We start from the raw sequence: 22,062 nt of genomic DNA, 5'->3' as shown, positions 1-22,062 counted from the left end.
CCAAAAGCTTTCTACAAATCAAGATATATCACATCTGCTGCTTCCCTCTTCCTCCCCACATCCACTAGGTCAGTAACCCTGTTAAATGAGGAAATGAGGTTGATTTGGCAAGATTTGTTCTTGATAAATCCACGTTGGCTATTATTTATTACCCCATTATTCTCTAAGTGCTTACAAATTGCTCCAGTATCTTTCCAGGTATCAAAGTTAGGCTGACTGATCTATAATTTCCCAGGTCTTCTTTGTTCCCCATTTTAAACATAGGTATTATGTTGGCCCTTCTCCAGTCCTAAGAGAACTCACCCATCATTTCTGAGTTCTAGAAGATAATTGCTAATAGCTCCAAAATTGCTTCAGCCAATTCCTTAAGTATTCTAGAGTGAATTTCATCAGGCTCTGGTGACTTGAATACATCTAACTTATCTAAATATTCTTTAATTTGTTCTTTATAAAACACCACCAACAGTTGGGTCCAGCATCCAACCAACTAAACCTTCTGAGATTGCACAAAACTTTAAAACCAAGATTCACTTTCTAAGCTACCTGAGCCCATCTATTCCTCCCCACTACCAACAGGAGAAAACCTGATAGAACATATTCAAAATACTGTACCTGGTGTGTCAATCAGGTTCATTCTATAGCCCTTCCAATCAAAAGTAACAGCAGCAGACTGAATGGTAATGCCACGTTCTCGCTCTTGTACCATGAAATCCGTCACTGTGTCCCCATCATCGACATCTAATCAGTATGAACATATGCACCATTTCAGTTTGGTCACATAGCTTTACATTTTGAATTACCTGTCTTGGACCAAAGTAAAGATGATGATTATTTCTCCTAGACCATATTTACTCTGTATACTTCCAAGCCATGAAAATTGCTTCCGATACAGAAAATCATAGAACTGGAAGGGACCTTGAGAGGTGATCTAGTCCAGTCCCCTGCACTCATGGCAGGACTAAGTATTATCTAGACCATCCCTGACAGGTGTTTGTCTAACCTGCTCTTAAAATCTCCAATGATGGAGATTCCACAACCTCCCTAGGAAATTTATTCCAGTGCTTAACCACCCTGACAGTTAGGAAGTTTTTCCTAACATCCAACCTAAACCTCCCTTGTTGCAATTTAAGCCCATTGCTTTTTGTCCTATCCTCTGAGGTTAAGAAAAACAACTTTTCTCCCTCCTCCTTGTAACAACCTTTTACGTACTTGAAAACTGTTATGTTCCCCCTCAGTCTTCTCTTTTCCAGACTAATAGAACAGAATGATAAGGCTGATAACTAAACTCCTCCTCTTTAGAAAACAAATGCTCTAAATAAATAAATAAATAAATCTAATAAAGCCCACCTCCCCACTCATGTCTGAAATCTCAGCTGTGGTAGAACACTGCTGAATGCAGCCAAGGAGTGGTAAACTTATGCCACCTTTATGTTCACTCCCCTCGGTCCTGTGGATTGATATGGGCTGGTTTATGCTCCCCCAACTCCCATGTAACTTTAAAACCATCTCAGAGCTACTTTAAGTTGTGTTGGCAGATAGCCCCCAACAGTTTCCAGCAGCTGGAGATCACCAGAGCACAGCAGTGCTCGTGCCACACATCTTTCCCACAAAATACTGCCTATGCCAAGGCCAGGCAAGCAGGTTGTGTAGAGCCAGCTACTTCAGCTTCTTGCCGCATGGGGAATCCAGGGCCAGGAACTATTATCCAGTTGCATTTATTCAATCTTTCTTGCTTTCATTTGCATTTGCTTCTTTGATATACTAATATAAAATCCTCCCAGCAGTAAGAAGCCAAAACACTTTAACACAGATGTACCTATTTCTTCTCCTAAATATTAATTTACTTTATACTTAGTTTCTCATCCTGAATGCCTACTAGTTTACAATTAGACTGCTGACCCCACTCATAATGCTGTTCTCAGACACCAGCCTAAATGAACACAGGAAAGAGAATTCAGCATCCTCGTGGAATACTTGATAAATTCTCAAACAACTCAGTGGGGAAAACCACAGTCAAGTGCTGCCAACAACAGTGTTTTTGCTACTGAAGAGTCACTGTGCAAAATGTAAATAGCAAGACAAAAACACAAAACCTGCAAACAGAAGGCACTATTACAAAAAGGAATATCACTGGGAGCATTTACTATATGCACCCTGATTACTTTTATTTTAATGTTTTAAAATATATCTTAAAGCTGCTTTTTGATAAATATTGTTACTGTCAAAGGGCAGCCCTTCTTTCCCAAACAAGTGCGTCAGAACGTTCAGCAACTGGGATCTCTGGCTCAGCTGAACATTTATGGATGCTTTATTTTTGTAGAATTAATGGATGGGATTCTGTGATGTTCCAGTTAACAAGTGCAGCACAGAACTCACAACACAGGAGGGTGGGAGGCTAAAGTATGCCAGGTTTGTGCCACCCCGATCTTCAGCTTTTCCAAAACTGAGCTATTCCAAGGGCTGGAGATAGGCTGGGCCAGTCTATGCAGCTTCCTTGGGCTGCCTTAGGGGCAACAGGTGCTGCCCAGAAACTTTGCTATAGTCTACCCTCCATCATGCCCCCCCTATGTCCAGGCTTACAAAGAATGCAGGCTCAAAGCTTTCTGTTTCAGTTCCTGTGCCAGGAAAATCATTCCCTGGACAGATATTAGGCTTTTAGGGACTTTTTATACCACTCTGTCCTTGTTACTTGGCATGCTAGAGCAAAACTGAGGATCTCGCTAGCATTTCTATCTGAGTTTGGCTACAATATTCTGTGAACAATACAAAATAGATAAACTAGGGGGATCCTGAAATTTGAAGTTAACCCAATTAAAAGCTGTTTACGAATTAAAAACTGAAAACCTGTCAAGATTCTTACTGCCCTAGTGTTATACATTGTACTATATAATGAAATATGCATCATGCTTTCATTGTATTTCAGTATAATATCGAAATGACAGATTATATTTGATAAAACATATTCTACAGGACAACCTCTAATTTTATATTAATTTTTGCTAAATTTCTCAAAGCTACTAAAATAAAAAAAGCAGTTCTAACCTCCCAGTGCTCTTGTGTATCCGGAATAGTATAACATTCTCTCTGTGGTTGTAGTTTTCCCTGCATCAATATGAGCCATGATGCCAATGTTACGGATCCTGCATAAAACAAGCAAAGGCATTTAATGTATATGTTTCTTTATTCAGCAATATTGTGATTTTGATCAATTAAATGACTTCATGATCAACACAGGTAGCTTTTTTCTCCATTCACTGCACAAATGATGTAGTTAGTGCATAACCGTAGTATATATACTCATAACACTTCGATGGTAAAATATGGTAGAAATATAGCTCCAGGCTTTCTTCCACATCACCGCTAATCACTCATTTTCAAAACAAATGGGCACAATACTAAGAAGATTAAAATGAGGGAACGCATGTTTGCACTACAGTTTATATTCAGATATCAAGCACTGGAATCAGAACAGACAGCTAGACTGCATGCCACTAGGTTCTCACTGGCAACCACTGCGACCAAGATCAGAACAGATTGACTTCCCATCAGTATATACACTGACCTTTCCACTGAGGGTTCAATCCAGAGCCCATTGAAGTCAATGGAAAGACTCCCATTCTACCAACCTGAAACCCCCTCCACAACTGGTTCCTGCTTCCTTACATTTATTCCTAGAATATATCCCTGATTCCCCATTAAAAAAAAAAAAGAACTGCTATCAAGTGCAATTTAGAACATGGGTAGATTGAAGCAGTGGTCACTACAGTATTCTGTGGTTCTTTTGAAACACACACCACTATGATATCTATTGCTTACATACAGAAAATAGACAGTACTTACTTAGATATAGGAGGGGTAATGATAGAACGCAAAGATTTGACATCTCCTATTGCAGAAAAAAAAAAAAGCAATGGTCAAAATTTAAATTCATAGTCTATGAATGAAACCTGAGATCTCACCACTGCTGAGTAGAGCAAGACAATTATCTATTTTGTCTTACATATGACACCCATTAATACGTCCCACGACATATTTCTTTTTTCGCAACTACCTCATGCTGTTGGCTTATATTCCGTCTGATCCGCTATAATCCCCAGATCCTTTGCAGCAATACTACTGCCTAGCCAGTTATTCCCCATTTTGTAGTTGTAAATTTGATTTTTCCTTCCTAAGAGTAGTACCTTGCACTTGTCTTTGCTGAATTTCATCCCGTTCAGACCAATACTCCAATTTGTCAAGGTCATTTTGAATTCTAATCCTCGACTCCAAAATGCTTCTAACCCCTCCCAGCTCGGTGTCACCTGCAAATTTTATAAGCATACTCTCTACTCCATTACCCAAGTCCTCAATGAAAATATTGAATAGTATTGGACCCCACTAGATATGTCCTCCCAGTTTAACAACAAATTTAAATTAATTTTTTGTTTTCACAGAAATTTTCCCACCAGTCCCCTTTTAACAAAGATTCAATAACAAAACTGTCCATCAGGAAGTTCAAAACATCTCTATCTGAGCAGGAATCCCTCTCTCTCCCTTCACATGCTACATGCTCGAGGCAGATTTTGATATTACTAGCCATTCTATCTTTCCTGAGCACTTCAAGCCAAAAGACCAGGTCTCAAGAACACTTAGCTCATGGTCTGATTCTTTTTCATTTTTGCTAAAGGATTTACATTTTCCTCTTATGCCCTCTGCTATGCAATGCCTCTCTGCTCTGTCCTTAAGCCTCTTCTCTACACTGCTCTTTTCCTGCTTGATATACTAAATGTTATACACAATGGTTATAAAGTCATAAGATTATAAGAAAGTATATATTAGGATTTTTTCCCCCATTTTCTTTCTACTACAGATAAGTGAAAGGCAAGTTAAGAAAAATTAAAAAATAATTTAAAGTATTACCTGATGGAAAGCTGTAATTTCTTTGATGACATTCTTGTGATTTTAGTCTTTTTACAACCATTGTTCTTGCCCACTTGCAGTACGTACACTTTAAAGAAAAAAAAATTAAAAATAGTTACTTTGTAGAAATACTTTTTGGAAACTATGGTAACTTCTTGCACTGCCTTTTCCTAAAATGAATATTAAATGATATCTGCAGCAACAGATGTGTAAATAATTTGATCATACTTTTGTGTGAGCTATCCTGAATAATATTTTGGACTCTTGCAGGCATCTTAGCATTACTTGCTAGAGTCAAAGACCAAAAACAAATCCATACCCAACAGAATTTGTAAAGCCTAATGAAAGTGCAAGTCAAAGACTATACTGAAATAAATATAAACTGTCAGTATCAACAGTATTTAAACACATACAAGGAGTGAGGCAAAATCGTATACTGGACCTCACTGGAATCACAAGTATAAACCAAAACATTTACAGAAACTGCCACTTTACTGAGGTAAAGATATACACATGAAAACCCATTTACCTATTTCTGAGCTTCCCCACAAACTATAAAATAAAAACTTTTTTTGATATTTGAAACAAAATGAATATTAAGCTTCATTCCAGACATTAAAATATTTATATTTATTCAGATTGGCCTAGGTATCCCATTTTGCTTAAAAGAAAATATTTAGCAAATGCTCATTGGCAAATAAAAATCTGAGAAAAGCTTACCTCATTGCACAAACTTGATGCTTTCAGGACATTCAGTGAAAATTTCCTTGGAACTCTCAACATTATTACACTATTGTCTACAGCTGCACCCTGCCAATATAAGCAAATACTGTGTAAAAAGATCATGATCCAAATTAAGTATCTGAACGGTTTCCATTCAAGTCACCGGGAAAACTCTCACTGGCCTAAATGGGAACTGTATTGGACCATATTTTATCAAAAATAGAGTAATGCCAACAGATGTTAAAACTGTACATGTACATCTACAAACAATATAAAGTATACAGTACAGACCCGTTTACACACGAATCTGCTTAACATGCGGTAGCACCATGCCTCCCAGTGCTACCTATTTAACACGCGAGGCTCATTAACACGCGGTACAGGAACTTGCTATGTAACGCTACAGATTGCTCACTAACTCACTGACACAGAAATCAGCAAGAAGTGCAGAGCAGAAACGTGTTGTACGTCTTTACCGATATTGGTAAAGACGTATCACGCATGCTTAGTCATTGTCACACTAGAGAGATATATAATATATAGTAGTTATATAGTAATATATACACTATATTAGAAAATTTTAACCGTATGCCTAATATAATGGCAGAGGGCAAGCATCAGCGTTCCTATACTGTAGAAGAAAAGCTAGCTGCAATAGATCGAGTCAACTGCAGAGAAACAGAGGCCAAAGTTTCAAAAGATATTGGGACTGCAGAATCTACTCTCAGAGGATGGCTAAAAAACTAATCTAAACTGAATGGCTTTGTACAAAATATCGATTCTGCCACGGGGCTTAAGCGAAAACGTGTGCGCTATTCAGCAAAACCCACAATAGACAAGGCCATGCGCATGTGGCTTGCTCAGGAAAGCCTGAAAGGAATGCCACTAAGTGGGCCAATTCTTCAAGCCCAAGCGACAAAATTGGAAATTTAATGGGGGATGAAACATTCCAAGCCAGCAAGGGGTTTATAAGTCATTTTAAAAAGCGTTATGGCATAGCGCAGGTATCGATTTCTGGAGAAAGCTGATCAGCAATGAATCGGCCGAGAACGCGTTTCCTGCTGAATTGAAATCTATTTTACAAAATGAAGAATACCACGAAGAACAACTTTATAATTGTGATGAAACAGCTTTATTTGCAAAACTGCTACCTGATAAGACTTTAGCCTTTAATTATGAGACACAGAAAACAGCTGGATTTAAAAAGATAAAAGATCGTGTGACTCTTCTTTTTTGTAGTAATAAGCTTGCCCCTCTTCTCGTTGGCCAGTTTCATAACCCTCGCTGCTTTAACAACCTCAATAGAGCCAAACTGCCAGTAATATTTCAAAAATAGCAAAAATGCTTGGATGACGAGACATTTTCGATGACTGGTTCCACAACAGCTTTGCTCCAGCTGTTCGTAAGATCTGCGGTCGAAGAAACTCGAAGCCAAAGCACTTTTACTACTTGACAATTGTCCAGCCCATCCCCCAGCCGAATCATTGTTATCAAGCGATGGAAAAGTTTGAGTGTTATACCTACCATTCAACACAACATCAAAAATTCAACCTTTAGACCAGGGCACTATTCAGAATTTTAAAAACAATTATCAACGGGAGCTGATTTTGGCGATCGTGTCATGCACGTCTTCAGGCATTTCCGAATTCCTGAAACAGTTAAACATGAAGGAAATTATTTATTTAGTTAAAACAATCTTGGGACGGAGTAAAACAAAAGTCCATTGAAAACTGCTGGATGAAGGCTCGCGGTGATGCCTTTTCTGTCAAAGACGGCTCAGACTCAGAAAACTCCAGCAGTGGCACTGATTCAGAGCCAGACTTTGAAGGATTTTCGGAAGAAGATTCCTACAAACACGCACACAGACAAAAGAGGATAAAGGTAAACTTCTCTTTCAAATGATAAAAGATTTTAGTTTGGATACGTTGCCAGAAATCATTGCCGAGTGGCTGGAGATGGATGAAGATTGCCCGACTTCAGAATTTCTGTCTGAGGAAGAAATATTAATGGGCTGCGAGGCTCAGTTGGACCACGAAATTGATGGTGAGGATGTCACTGAAAAGGTCAAAATTTCGCCCACAGAAGCCCTTAGTGCTGTAGAAACTGTTGTAAGATTTATGGAGGAGCAAAATGCGGAAAATATCATTCATCTGCGGCAAATGACAGACTTCATAAGAAAGAAAAAAAAATGCGAACCAGAAAGAGCAGAAAATAACGGCATTTTTTTCTTAGTGAATCATAGACACTTTTTTCAGCATGGCCCTCTTAATCCACGGTCCATTAACAAGCGGTCGTGATGGCTTGACTCCTGATATCTGCGCGTAAACGGGTCTGTACTGCATTTCTAAGACAAAAAATATGCCAGTACTTACTTTGTAACCATAAACTACTCAGTTTAAAAGCATGGGCCATATTCAGGCCCAAATGGTTGCTGAAACTCCTGACCTCAGGGCTAAGTTCCAGAAGTTGTACAGTATGCCTCTAATTCCGAGGCGGAAATACGGTTTGGTAGCAACAGCATAATACCAGTTCAGGTTTTCAACAGCATCAAATCCATTACATAGCAATCAGACTCAAGGGAATACTCAGTGACTTAAGATCCCAGAAGACAAGCTCTTGAACGTTAGTCAGCAAGGAAACAATTCTAAAAAAGAGCAGAGCCCAAAAAACACAGGCTTTTGCTGATCTTAAGCTGTATTTGGGAGCTCAACCAGAGAAATGAAAAGAAGTCATGTCTCATGACCCGCATTATCTCCTTCACATGACAACTAGAGACTGGTTAGAGCCAAGGAAGGAAGAATCTTCCCCTGCAAAACACCAACTGCCCATACTCAAAATCCTGCAGTTTGCTCGGGAGAGGTAGGGGCAGAAAGAATGGAAAACATTAACTTCTCTCCTCCTCTAGGTTGGACAAACTGGTATACAAATTTTAGCTCTCTCTCTTGGGATCCAAGTACCATTACTACAGCTATTAGGTCTATAAGACCTCCTAGGACTAATACCTACAGTATTCCTGGGATTAAGCATTGTGCAAAGTGTCAGGTTTTTTTATCTTGTCCAAATGCTTAAGATGTGCTGTGGCCACACACACGCTAGATAGACTTTTTGATCATCACACTGTATTTTTGTTTTCGGTCTGTAGGGCTATTAAAAATTTAAAAAAATTAAAGTGAGCTTAAGTTTGGTGAAGAAAATAATATATTTGCTTTACAGTTTGTGGTTAATAAGGAAAAGGCCCCAAATAGCAAATAAAATAAGGCTGTAAGAATAATAAGTAGTATTACTTATTATTTGCAATGTGGGAAGGATGCATGGTCCAAAAAGTAATGAATAAAATAAAGAGCTGCAGTAACAAGACAAAGAAAAACGGTCTTAAAAGAAACGAGCACAAACCTTCCCCCTGTTCTGCTGGTAAGCAAGGATGGGGGAGGAGATAAAAAAGGAAGGCAGCAAGGATAAACTGCTTCAAACTGGGTTTTTGCTAAAACTAGCAAGTTAGCTGAAGGGTATAAAACAAAGCCATGAACCTGAAGGTTCTTTGTCAGACTGGAGCATATCAGGACAAGACAGTTTTCCCAAAGTCTATCCTATTTGTACATACACTGATCACATGCCTATGGTAACTTTGTTACTGTACGGGGTGTAACGACTACTTATTTTTAGGCTATCAGGCATGTTTAGTGCAATTATACAAAATATCATTTGGCCTTTGGACTTAATAAATGAATTTTTGGTTGAATTGGTGTCTAGTGGTCTCCCTGATTAATATTAACAATGTCAAATATCATGAGTAATTCCAACATTGTCTGATTAACATAAAAAAGTTTGAATTAACACTTGAAATTAAACACACAGCAAATCTACATAACCTTATTTTTCCCATTACTGTTACTTCCCCTCCTCTCCATGTCCTCCTGGTAAGTCATGTTTATTTAGGCCTTAATCATGCATTGCAATCTGTGCAGGTGTAGCAGTCCATCCATGCAGATCACAATCCTGCATCAGGCAGACTATAAGATTTTCACAGAAAGGTTTGTAGTGCAAACATCACAATGGAGCCATAATCCAGTCTAGCACCCTTGCGCTCTATCACAAATCATCAGCCTAAAGCAGAGGTGGGCAAACTACAGCCCGCAGGCCACATCCGGCCCACAGGACCGTCCTGCCCGGCCCCTGAGCTCCCAACCAGGGAGGCTAGACCCCGGCCCCTCCCCTGCTGTCCCTGCTCCTGCTGCAGCAGCCTGACTGGCTCCGGCAGGGCGGTTGCTCCTGCTGCTCTGAGCAGCATGGCAAGGGGGCGGGGAGGGGTTGGATAACGGGTAAGAAATCCTGGGGGGCAGTCATGAGGCGGTTGGATAGGGCAGAGGTTCGGCGGGGGGAGCGGTCAGAGGACTGGGAACAGGGGGGGTTGGATAGATGTGGGAGTCCCAGGGGGCCTGTCAGGTGGCGGGGGTGTGGATGGGGGTCGGAGCAGTCAGGGGACAGGAAGCAAGGGAAGGTTGGATGTAGGTGGGGTCCCAGGGGCAGTTAGTGTTGGGGGCATCCTGTGGGGGGGGTCAGGGGTCAAGGAGCAGGAGGGGTTGGATGGGTTGCAGGTTCTGAGGGGGGCGGCCAGGGGCAGGAAGCAGGAGGGGGTGTACAGGGGGCTGGGTCAGGTTGTTTGGGGAGGCACAGCCTTCCCTACCCGGCCCTCCATACAGTTTCACAATCCTGATGTGGCCCTCAGGCCAAAAAGTTTGCCCACCCCTGGCCTAAAGATTTCCATATACATTTTCTTTTTATATTAAGTTTCTCTTTTAACCATGTGTTGTCTCGGTAATGACAACACTGGGTACAGTTATAAATATTAATGACCTGTTATTAATAATGGCTTCTCAGGAAAACGTGAGACAAGAAACAAACAACTCCCCAAGCATCACCAACCCCAATGGCAGCAGAAAGGCAGGCTGGTGGTGTGGGTACGGCACTAGACTGGGCGTCAGGGTTAAAGTCCACAGACCCCTTAGGCAAGCCACTTTGCCTCCCTGCCCCTCAGATCCCATCTATCAGGGATCCCGCCCGGCCTCTCGAGGAGCTTGGACAGAGCCTGGGAGACGCCGCGATGAGCCGCACGGAAAACTCCGTCAGTGACCCACACCAGCAGGGAGCCGGGACAGGGGGCTGCGCCCGACGAGCCCAGCCTCTCCAGCGCAGCGGCTCGGCAACTCGCTCTCGGTCCCAGGCGCCGCTGCCCGGCAACACTCACCGGCCGCAGCCAGGACACCAGCTCCCAGAGCCTCCTCGCTCACTCCGGCCCGGCCTACGAGGGGTGCGGAGAAGGGGGCCTCGCCCGCGGCTGCCCGGTGTCCCCGTGCGGAGACGGGTGGCGACCTCCCAGAAAGATCTGACCCGTCACCCTGTACCCCCAGCCCGCAGCAGCTTCCTTCCGCTTCCGCCCTGCCCGGCCGCGCCGGCACCGCCTCCCGAGCCCTGAGAAAGCCTGCAATGAAAACACGTCTTCCCAGAACGCACCGCGGCTCGGTGTCCTTTCTCTCCCTCCCGGCCAGCCCCTCCGACTCTCCCCGGGTTCCGGGCCCCGCAGGAAGGTCCCAGCAGGCCCTGCTGGCGCTGCAGCTACCGGGTTATGATTCACGCTTTTTTCAACGCCTCGAGGCGGGTGGAAGGGAAGGGCCTTGGCCAAAAGGGGCGTGTGCCGCTTGCTACAGGCGGAACGAAAGTGCCAATGCCGGAAGCGGTTCTACCCGGCGGCGTTTCCCGGACGCACCAATCCTTTCCTTCTAGTCGTGCGGCGGCCAGACAGGATCGCCGGCCGCTGAAACTTGAGCGCGGGCTGCTAACAGCCGCACCCAGCCCCACGAGCTAGGCCGCCATGGTGAGAGGAGGAGGAGGAGGAGGAGGAGGCGGCTGTTTGAGAAGCAGGGGGCGCTGGGAGGGGTGAAGAGTGTCTCCGCCGAGAGAAGGGGCGGGGTGGTCTGTGCCTGGAGCGGGCCTTGGGCCAGGCGTAGCCGGAGCCCCTTTGTCCTCAGCGGCTGCAGAGTCCCGGTCTGATCCGAGAGCAGCGGGGCCCTGCGCCCCCTTTGGAGCGTCACGTCCCGGGCGCCTCTTCCTCGGAGATAGGCTGGCCTGGCTCCGGCGAGTCACGAAGCAGCCCCCGTCCCAGGCCCTGCGGGGCAGAGAGCGGCTCACCGAGCGGGGAGCGGGTGGCTCGCGGCGGGAGGAGCCCGTGGCAGTGCTGCATAGACCGGGGCTCCGTCCGTCCCCCACCCCGGGCTCCCCATTAGGGTTTAAAATACGCGTCTCTATGATCACAGCAGGCCCGCCGGGCCACGGTGAATGATACGGCTAAAGCCGCGGGTCAGCGCCCAGGAGAGCAGCAGGCTGCTGCCGGGCCTGGGCTTCCCGGTGCCCCCTAGAGACTCTCCCTATTGCTGCCCTGCCCCAGCGGACACGCGTCTGGACGCGCTCCCCTCTTTTCCTCACCCCCCCCGCCGCGGTGGGGCGCCCCACAGTTCACAAAACCGTGCCGTGGGGCAAATGGCCTCAATCTCTAGCCCCCGCTGCGGCATTTCCGCTGGTGCCTCCCTGTGCACATAGACAAAGCATCAGCCTGACAGCTCGGTAGTGTGCTATACCCCCTACCCCGCAGCTCAGTCTCTGTGAAGGACCGGTGAAGGGGAGCTCAGCCAGACACGCATCGCACTGATCACACTCCTAGAACGAAACCCAGGAAACTAATCCAGCTGTTGCTCCTCCAAGCTAGGATGGAAGAAGAGAATATTTTATATCTGTTTTGTAACATGCAGGAGATGGTCTGATCATGTGATGTTAGCGACCCAGTTAATTGTGTAGATATTTAAACATTGGGCAATCTAAACTGTAACTTCAGTGCTTATCACTTTCACACAAGCCACCATTACATTCCTGTGTGGTTAAACTAGAGCACTAGAAAGGAGGAATACAATATAATAGGTCTGCATTAATTTGGGCACGCTCCCAGGACCCTGTATAGGGATACAGGACTTTTCTTTTGAGTTATCCTGAAGTTGGGAGCATGAACCATGGGAGCAGATACAGCTCATTAATTGCAAACAGGATATGAGGGATTGACACATCTATCTCTGTCATCAATTATATATATGGCCTCCACTACCATAATGTGAGTGCCTCACAACCTTAAATATGTTTATCCTCACAGCACCTATATGAGGTAGGGAAAGATTATTATACCCACTTTTCATAATGGGAACTAAGGCAAAGAGAGAGACTGATCACCCAGGAAGTGTGTGGTCAAGTAAACCTGGCAATAGCTGCTTTATCTCTCTGGAAGAGGCAGTCCTGCAGGGAAACTCTGGGAATAGCCAAGCTTCAGACTGAGGATTAGCTCTGTTTTTGTTTGAGTTAACACTAAGATGACCTCAGGAATGAGGTATGTGTGGACTCTAGATCCAGTGTGTGCATTCTGTCCTGAACAGTGCAGGAACCCCACCTGTTTAGTATCACAAATCTGAAAAACTAAAGTAATTTTTGCTTATACATTGACTGTTGTAACAGCATAGTACTGTTATTAGTCCATTATTAATTGACCATGTCACGTGTGATGCATCCATCAGTTTTGGAACCAGCTATCTCCAAGAAGTATTCCACTATGCAGATAAGAGGAGATTGAGTATATTGTGCAAAAAGCCTCACCACACTTTACTAACTTCTAAACAAAATATCTCCTTGCCTGTACAGCCACAGAATGATTACATAGAGTTACACCGCAAGCGATATGGTTATCGCTTGGATTACCATGAGAAGAAGAGGAAGAAGGAGGGCCGTGAGGCTCACGAACGGTCAAAGAAGGCCAAGAAATTGATTGGGTTGAAGGCCAAACTCTACCATAAGCAGCGCCATGCTGAGAAGATACAAATGAAAAAGACGTGCGTATCCATTTTTTTCCTTGACACTGTTACACTCTCATGGTAGTTTAAGGTTGTGACTAGACATTGATATAGTTATGAATTATTAAACTGTCCATTGAGGCCTGTTTGAATTGCGCACTAAAATTTGAAAAATGCATCTGACTTGCAGGAACAAATTATTGTGTCATAATTAAAATATTTCTCCTTCTTGCTCTCCCCTATCAAAATTGTTCCTACCATTAGATGTTAGCAGTGGACTTAGCATCTAGCATTGTCAGGGATGAACATTAAATACTAGAACTGCTTCTAGATCTAAAACTGATCGAGGGGTGGGGCTTAATGGAACAATACAAGGTAATGTGTTTAAAGGGCTTTCCATGACTTTTGTATTCATTCAGATGTTTCTCTGTTGCCCTTCTTGTAAACTGTTAACAGAAAAAGCACAGTGGTTTATACCATATTATTTGGATCTTAAGATAAATTACCATACTAACCTTAACACTGTCAAATTAAAATCACACTTCTGTTTGAAACTTTTACCCTATATTGTTGCAGATAACACCCACAATTTATTATAACTGAATTAATTAGAAGAAAAATATTCTTATTTAGCTTGTGCACTTGACAACATTTTGTGCATAGATAGTTTTGGTCATATGCTGCCGTTGGAAATAACTTATCTTTAAAGAGAGCCTCTGAGCATACATAAGGCTTAAGATGACAGGTCAATGTGATAGTGGCTCATGTTGTCAAGCTTCTACATTAGATTTTTTTTTTTGTACACCCTGAGGATGTTTTTCTGAATACTTGTTGTTTTTCCTTTTAGCATTAAGATGCACGAAAAGAGAAACACCAAGCAAAAGAATGATGAGAAAACCCCAGAAGGAGCTGTACCAGCATACTTGCTGGATAGAGAGGGCCAGTCCCGGGCTAAAGTTCTCTCCAACATGATCAAACAGAAACGAAAAGAAAAAGCTGTAAGTAACAATAGAAAAATTCAGATAATTGCTATTACTACGGTTTATTTAATGACCATTCGCAGTATTCATGCTGACTTCACTTGCAATCTGGAGGCAGAGTCTGAATAGTTCTGCAGGTTTGATTAGCACCTTGTTAAGCACTTTTTTTTTTTTTGCAGTAAATATAAACTTAGTATATTGGTTCCTGCAAAAACTCTTAATGGCAGAGCTGTTGAGTCAGAAAAATAGCTAACAATCATATACAGTAACTTAACTTTCATGACATTTAGCAACAGTGTTAAATCACCATTGACTTCAATAGAATATGAGGACGAAGAACAATCAGTAATGTTTCCTGCATTTAAAAAATATTGCCAAAAAAAGAACAGCAACTAAAAATGTATCATCTAATAGATATAAAGAATTCAGATGTTTGAGACAATAGTGTGTTCCCTATGCTAATTGTCCCAGTTTGTCAGAATGATGGTCAGTGGCTCTTTTTATACATGTCTTTATTACAATAATATTTTGAGTTGCTACACTGTAAATCATATAAAAAGGAAGAACTATAATTACTTTTTAGTAAAACTGTGTTTTATTCTTTGATATCTCTTCCCTTCCATTCACCAACACTATAATAATGCTACCGGCCCTCCATTGTAGGGGAAATGGGAAGTTCCTGTGCCAAAAGTCCGTGCACAAGGAGAAACAGAAGTTTTAAAGGTGATTCGTACGGGAAAGAGAAAGAAGAAGGCCTGGAAGAGGATGGTTACCAAAGTCTGCTTTGTTGGGGATGGCTTTACTCGAAAACCTCCTAAATATGAACGATTTATTCGACCAATGGTAAGTTACTTGTATACAAATATAGTTTAACGTATATTTATAGCTTTGAGTCAGTACATAGTATTTGTCAACAGTGACTCTCCCCAGTGAAAAGAAAAGGAGGACTTGTGGCACCTTAGTTTCTAACAAATTTCCAGTGAGGAAATATACTTTGGTGATAATTAAGGTTAAGATTTTATTATTTTTAGTAAAAGTCATGGACAGATTGCTGGCACTAAACAAGAATTTACAGAAGCCTGATCCCCACTGCCAGGGCTGACAGCGAGAGAGAGAGTGAGGATGTGGGTGTGGCTGACAGCTAGAGCCCCGCTGCTTGGGGCTCACCAAGGTTGAACAAATCTGGGTTATCAGGGTTGAACAAATCTGACATCTTACAACTGACAGGAGACTCTTTAAAAAATACCAAAAATCACTTCAATCACTTCTTGCTGTAATTCCTAAAAATACAGGAAATTATGGAAACAACAATTTAGTTAGTTGGAGGTCAATTTTTTTTTACTAATGGCTTTTATAATTTTATATTTATATAACAGGGCTTACGTTTCAAGAAGGCTCATGTAACACATCCTGAACTTAAAGCTACTTTTTGTCTACCGATACTTGGTGTAAAAAAGAATCCCTCTTCCCCTCTGTACACAACATTGGGTGTAATTACCAAAGGTACCGTCATTGAGGTGAATGTGAGTGAGCTTGGCCTTGTGACACAAAGGGGCAAAGTTATCTGGGGTAAGTATCCAACAAAAAGTTATCAGCTGTATTCCATAACTAGTCTAGAATTTTAACAAAGAATAAAGAGATTTGAATCTGATTTGTTATATTATAAGCATGTTAGTCTTAAGCTTTCAGTTCACCTTCCAAATGTCAAATTATTTAAGGGTCCAAAATCAACAATACAATACCCAAAATACTTGAATATAGCTGTTTTGGGATTTAAAGTTCTTCATTATAAACTCTGAGCTCTGGAGGGTGCTTTCATACGTAAGCTGAAAAATGTTGCTAAATTGAAATCTATTTTTCTTTAAGAATATTATCAAAATGCAGTTCTCATATTGCAATTAGTGTTTTGGAATGGGAGTCCATTAGACTACACAGGGTGGGATTGGTGGAGGGAACTTTTAAAGGTGAATAAGCTTACATTTATTCTTAAAACATAAGAATTAGGGGTCACCAAATGCAATTAATAGGCAGCAGGTAAAAAAACAAACACAAGGAAGTATTTCTTCACACAACACACAGTCAACCTGCGGAACTCTTTGCCAAAACATATTGTGAAGGCCAAGACATTATAACAGGGTTCAAAAAGGAAATAGATAAATTCATGGAGGATAGGTTTATCAATGGCTATTAGCCAGGATGGGCAGCAATGGTGTCCCTAGCCATTTGCCAGAAGCTGGGAATAGGCTACAAGGGATGGATCACTTGATGATACAGGTTCTATTCATTCCCTCTGAAGCATCTGGTACTGGCCACGGTCAGAAGACAGGATATGGGGCTAGATGGACCTTTGGTCTGACCCAGTATGGCCGTTCTTATGTACATTTAACTGTCTTTCAGGGTTAAGTTTTTATTTTCTGTAGAACCAGAAGCTGTTGGAAAACGATGCTTTATTCCAAGTTCTTTTCTCTTTTTTTTTTTTCTTTAGGGAAATATGCACAGGTAACCAACAATCCAGAAAATGATGGCTGCATTAATGCAGTCCTGCTTGTTTGATTGGGGCCTTACTAAATATTGCACATGGACTCTTGCAAAATTGAGGCGAGTAAATCAAGAAGCTTGCAAGCAATTTAAGACTTTTAGCTTCCCAGAAACCAAGCGTCAAACTTGAACCTAAGAGAGGAAGGTCAAAGAACTTAAACAATCAAGTTCCTGAAAATTTTACAATTAAAGCCCAATGGTATATAAACTGTTTGTTCCATTGAATGTTACCAGAATAAAGTCAATAAGCTTTCCAATTTTGTTTTTGTTGGGACAAAGTTATGTTTTTCTAAACTTTCTACTGTAACTAATTGAAAGTGATGGTTGCTCTCCTTCTGCAATTTGTGATGCAGGAATCACTTTAGAATTGCTAAATCTGGAAGAAAATTCAACTGAGGTTCTTGACAATGGGAAACAAGAAGGCAGAGTCATGCATGCAAACTGCCCATCAGTGCATAGGTTAAGTTGGGGTCCTAAAGGTGGATGGAAAACAAGAGGAAACCCCAGATACAGAGAAGATCAAGATGATGATGATGCAGTTAAGGGCCAAGCAGCTGCAGCAAAGAGTGCTGATTGTCAGAAACTGCACAGCACACAGGGCATGTTCTGCCATGTCTCCAGCTTACTTGCTGGTGGGAAAACCCCATAAAGAGGGAAGATATGTACCTAAAACTCCACATGTTCATCTGTGAACTAATGGAGAGAACCTAGAGGAAGCAGTGCAGCTGGGAGAAGGGAAGGAGAGATAGTGATATCTGAGCACAAGTAATAGTACCAACATTTTAGTACTTGCCACTAAGTATCCTGCTGGGGTTAGAAGGAGGAAAGGCTCTGACTTGCAGGCATTAGTATCTAAGAAGTGTGTGCTTTGAACAGTTTTTTTTCCATCACTCAGACTTTTGATGCAAGGATTGCCAGAGGTGTGTCAATCTTTATCCTATGTATGAACCTACTGTCTTCATCATCATTCCCCCCCCCCCCCCCCCCCCAAATCTCAGCTGCATCAGAGGAGGAAGTAGGGCCTGAGAGCATGGCTCTGTGCTTCCAGGCAAGGAGGTAGTGAATACTGAGGAGTCTGTATTCATAGATTTCTTTGCTGCCTTGTTTCCTGATAGATGGCAGTATCTGCTAGATGTATATACCATCTACTGAATTATCTAAGAAGTGAAGGAAAATACAATACCTACAATTAAATCAATGACTCACTTTTTTTTGTTTTTTTAAAGCAATAATGTAAGTTCTTTAGTGAATGTGTAAATTCAGGGGTTATTCTAAATTCAAATTAGTTTGAATGCCATTTGGTTATACTCTAAATATTTATTCAGAAAGCAATCAAGCCTTCAAAATAAGAATTTTTCCTTCTGCTGTAATATTGGTCAGAGATCATGAACATACCAACAAGCTGTAGAAAAACTCCTACCTCAATTAGTAGTAGCTGAAAGTTATGCAGTGAGTTTTTAAAAATAACTTTTTTGTACTTGTTGAAATATGCTTTAACAATTGGAAACAGAACTTTTTCAATAAGTGAGAAAGACTTGAGTTATTCAGAGTACGTGGCTTGATTTTAAGAGGTACATAATTTTAGTCTATAAGTACAGTGGGACTTACAAAAACATCCAGTCAAGCTTCATTTGTTAGAGGACACTGCTAGTGTGAAGCTAAATTAGACCCTTAACTTTATTTTAAATTTTGGAAAAAGATACTCATTTCAGAAGTGCTTGTTGATGCAGTTACTACTGGTTACAAGTGTAATGATGGTAGTAGACTAGACGAGTAGTCCCCCAAACTTTTCAGGGTTGTGCTCCCTCCCTGCCCTTTGTGGGGGCTGGTCCTGTCCTCAGCTACACCCCCATAGGGGGATGTGCCCCACAGTTTGGGGACCTTTGGACTAGACAAATACTGATTCCTGGCTCCTCTCATACTGGAGGTATGATCTAGTCAAAGCTTTGTTCCCCCTCCTCTCCCAAAAATACATCTTCAGTAGTTCCCTCTATTACAATCTCCCAGATTGTACAGTTTGTGCTTATTAAGTTTGATTGGAATGAACAATCTGATATGCTGAACATGCAGTTACTTTCAGCTTTTATCTTCTGTCAGTTGTTCGGGAATACAAGTTTTTGGGTTGGATGACCCACTATATCAGAAGTTAGAAAAAACAACCAACCAGATTCTTTAAAGCGGTGCATGAAACCATCACCACCACCAATAAATATCCAATCAAAGATGTTAAAAGGTCAGGCAGCTCAGAAGCTAACTTGTCTTTAGCTACTCCATCTATACTTGTTTCAAGCCCTCAGCAATTATACATATCAACTATCTTATTCTGATGATTTAAGAAGCCAGAGGTAGTCCTAAACAAGGAAATAATTTGCAATTACAAGTTATTTTGTACATGTAGAAAGTATACCACTAGCAGTACCTTATGCTGCATGATCACATTTCTAGCTCCATAATGGTATAGTTGTAAAGGTAGAATTTTTGTAATAGAAGGCAACGTAAAAAATAGAATATAAATTAAGGCCCCAAACCTGCAAACATTTGCACACATACTTCAGTCTGTAATCCCACTCTTAAACAGGCCTTGTATTAAACACACTGTTGCAAGCTCATGCCATATTTTATCTCTTAAAGCCCCAGTCCCCTTGTGTCAGGTGATTACATAAGAATCGGCTTTTGTTTTAAAAAAAGTTCCAGCCCCCCCTTTTTTTGTAGAAAAAAGGACCCAAAGTCCCAAAGGTATTTAGGCTCCGAACTTCCATTGATGTCAAGACCTTTGAAGCTCTGGACCAAGATGCCTAAACACTCGACAGTGTGATTTTTCTGGACCCGACTCATTTATTTGAATGCTTGGAGTTGATGGTACTAGATATATCAAAAGGTACTCTACAGACATAGTCAAATGGGACTGCTGACATGCAGAAAGTGACGCATATGCACAATGCTAAGTGTCCGCAGAACTGGGACTTAAGTCCGTAAGAAACTGCCATTAAATGGATCAAGCTAAATGCATTTTTTGTACCAATTTAACTACAGAAGCTTCTGTCTAAAGTTACGTTCACGCACTGATTGGCTTAACTGCATTTTTTTTTAAAGCCAGAATTTGTGTGTGTTTTAGGAAAGCCTTGTCAGAGCCATGTATGTCCCAAGACTGTGCCTTCTAATTGGTTAACTAGTTTTCAGACAAACATTTATACAATGAACAAACAAAAAAGTTACATGACTGATTTGAATTTAATGAGGTTCACAAGCAAATATAGTGTGTATTGATATTTGCTTGGCAGGTGGGGGGACATTTTTGTGATGATAGGCTCTGGCCCCAACCCCTCCCACGTCTCATGTCTGAAATGCCAGTTGAATTTGTTAAGATCTTCACATACAGTAAGTGATAAACAATTAGAGGGACATTTTCATCTAATTGTGGTCTCTGTTTATGAAAACACAATCTTAAATATGTGTTTTAACTTAACTTGTATTCATGCTATAAACACAATCCACTGTTAGCTGCATAATACAGCTGTTGCCAATAAGGACTTACTCCCGCAATTGTGTCTTCATGGCACCTTGTGGAGCCACGCAGGCCTCACTTGGGGGGAGTTCACATAGGTCCACCTGCATGGATGCAGTTGCAGGATCAGGACCTACATATGCGATCTCTACCTTCTCTCAACTTACGTTTTTGTTCCTCCAATCTGTGTAGGATCACGTTGCAATTTGTATTTTGTTACTATTTTAAACTTAAGGTTAAAGAACCTCTAACTCTGGTTCTAAGACCTGTTTAAGATATGTTTGAAATATACTGAATTGACTGGATAAATTATTAGTTGTACCTTATACTACCAATAGTTTAGTCTGAAGTTGTTAATGTATAAGAAAATTAAATGTGGACATATGAAGCTATAAAGTGGGGAGTGAGGGGGGAAAATCAGTTTTGTCTTGCAGTTCACATTTTAAGCCTGCAATCCTGGGGTTTATTGAACAGTATTTTTCATTAGGTGAAAAGTTCAGATTCCTAAAGCAAAGTTCCATAGTAGTATTTAAATTATGGACTAAAGCTAACATAGTTAAATACTGACACTTGGAGAACTATAAATTGTACCTTAGTGAGCTACAGTGATTGAAAATGTTTGCTGTTTAGCAGAGGGGACTCAAATACTGAAACCAAGAAAGAAAAGTCACAAAATATAAGTTTAATTACTACTTTGAAACATCTCAAAAGCCATTAAGACAATACCAAAGGAAAAACTAAAAATACTATAACAAGACTTAACACAGTAATCCAGAATAGCAGTACATCTTCCATAAGAGATTTATAAACATAGTACCACATGTTTAGAAAACATTCAACACCACATTTATGAAAATAAATTTAAAATGTATCTCCTTGGAAATAAAGTTTGAAAATGGTGTATCATTAATCAGAATGGAGCACATAAGCTGACACTAGGACTATTTATTGCTAGCGTATGTATAACTTAGGTAGTGGTGTTGATGTCATTGCAAATGAGATCTAATTACTGAAGTCCAGGAAATATTATGATGTGGGGGGAGGAGGGGGGAGACACAGCAAAGAATAAGCAACATAGCATTTATCAAGCTAAAACTCAAATTCCATTTCTGAAAGAAGATATGAATTGTAAGTTTAATGTGATGGGTTCTGGGAAACAGGATGAGAACAGTAAACAATATTTCTGCATGAAATGAACATGGCCTTTACAAAGAAAAGAATACGAATTTGTGGGAAGCAGAGCAATCTTCATGAAAATTAGTGAGCAATACAAATAAGACATGAACAAATGTCAGGTTCAAATACAAAGCCATTTATCATCTAAGGGTGAGGCAGAGATCAAAAGTTAGTGTTCTTTAAGCTCTGATCCTAGACTAAATAAGGCTCAAGAATAATACTGCTTGCTTTAGTTGTCCATATATTGTTCCATGTCGTGTTTTAGTAACATTTAGTACAAATTGTATAAAAATCAAACACTATTCTGATTTTGGATTGCTGGTGTGGTAAGACCTTAAAAAGTTCTAACCGTTCAATG

The 22,062-nt window shown here is 41.2% G+C and overlaps 2 protein-coding genes across 4 annotated transcripts in view; one reads left to right on the top strand and one right to left on the bottom strand.

The window, feature by feature from the left end:
* GFM2 (GTP dependent ribosome recycling factor mitochondrial 2) overlaps positions 1–11,035 on the bottom strand; it is a 32,006-nt gene extending 20,971 nt beyond the window's left edge. For all 3 annotated transcript variants that reach the window (XR_013346142.1, XM_077817057.1, XM_077817058.1), the window contains exons 1-6: positions 10,868–11,035; positions 5,620–5,709; positions 4,900–4,987; positions 3,841–3,886; positions 3,043–3,140; positions 613–738 (exon numbers count right to left, since the gene is read on the bottom strand). Coding sequence is in view for 2 of the 3 variants with exons in the window: in XM_077817057.1 (XP_077673183.1) it covers positions 613–738; positions 3,043–3,140; positions 3,841–3,886; positions 4,900–4,987; positions 5,620–5,682 (421 nt within the window). In the remaining variant the exon portion in view is untranslated. The remainder of the gene's footprint in view (positions 1–612; positions 739–3,042; positions 3,141–3,840; positions 3,887–4,899; positions 4,988–5,619; positions 5,710–10,867) is intronic.
* Positions 11,036–11,383: 348 nt separating this feature from the next.
* On the top strand, positions 11,384–17,280 carry NSA2 (NSA2 ribosome biogenesis factor). The gene is made up of 6 exons (XM_077817056.1): positions 11,384–11,494; positions 13,357–13,544; positions 14,353–14,503; positions 15,149–15,328; positions 15,862–16,054; positions 16,971–17,280. Exons 1-6 carry the CDS (start codon positions 11,492–11,494, stop codon positions 17,036–17,038), a joined length of 783 nt encoding a protein of 260 aa, XP_077673182.1. The 5' UTR covers positions 11,384–11,491; the 3' UTR covers positions 17,039–17,280.
* The last annotated feature ends 4,782 nt before the right edge of the window (positions 17,281–22,062 follow it).

The sequence above is a fragment of the Eretmochelys imbricata genome, chromosome 5 (assembly GCF_965152235.1).
Source record: "Eretmochelys imbricata isolate rEreImb1 chromosome 5, rEreImb1.hap1, whole genome shotgun sequence".
Taxonomy (NCBI): Eukaryota; Metazoa; Chordata; order Testudines; family Cheloniidae; genus Eretmochelys; species Eretmochelys imbricata.
This window is presented reverse-complemented; position numbering and strand designations above follow the sequence as displayed.

Excerpts from the sequence above, each read along its gene's own strand:
- NSA2 (XM_077817056.1), top strand. Across the intron at positions 15,329-15,861 it reads AACGATTTATTCGACCAATG|GGCTTACGTTTCAAGAAGGC; the intron begins GTAAGTTACTTG and ends TTTATATAACAG. Across the intron at positions 16,055-16,970 it reads AAGGGGCAAAGTTATCTGGG|GGAAATATGCACAGGTAACC; the intron begins GTAAGTATCCAA and ends TTTTTTCTTTAG.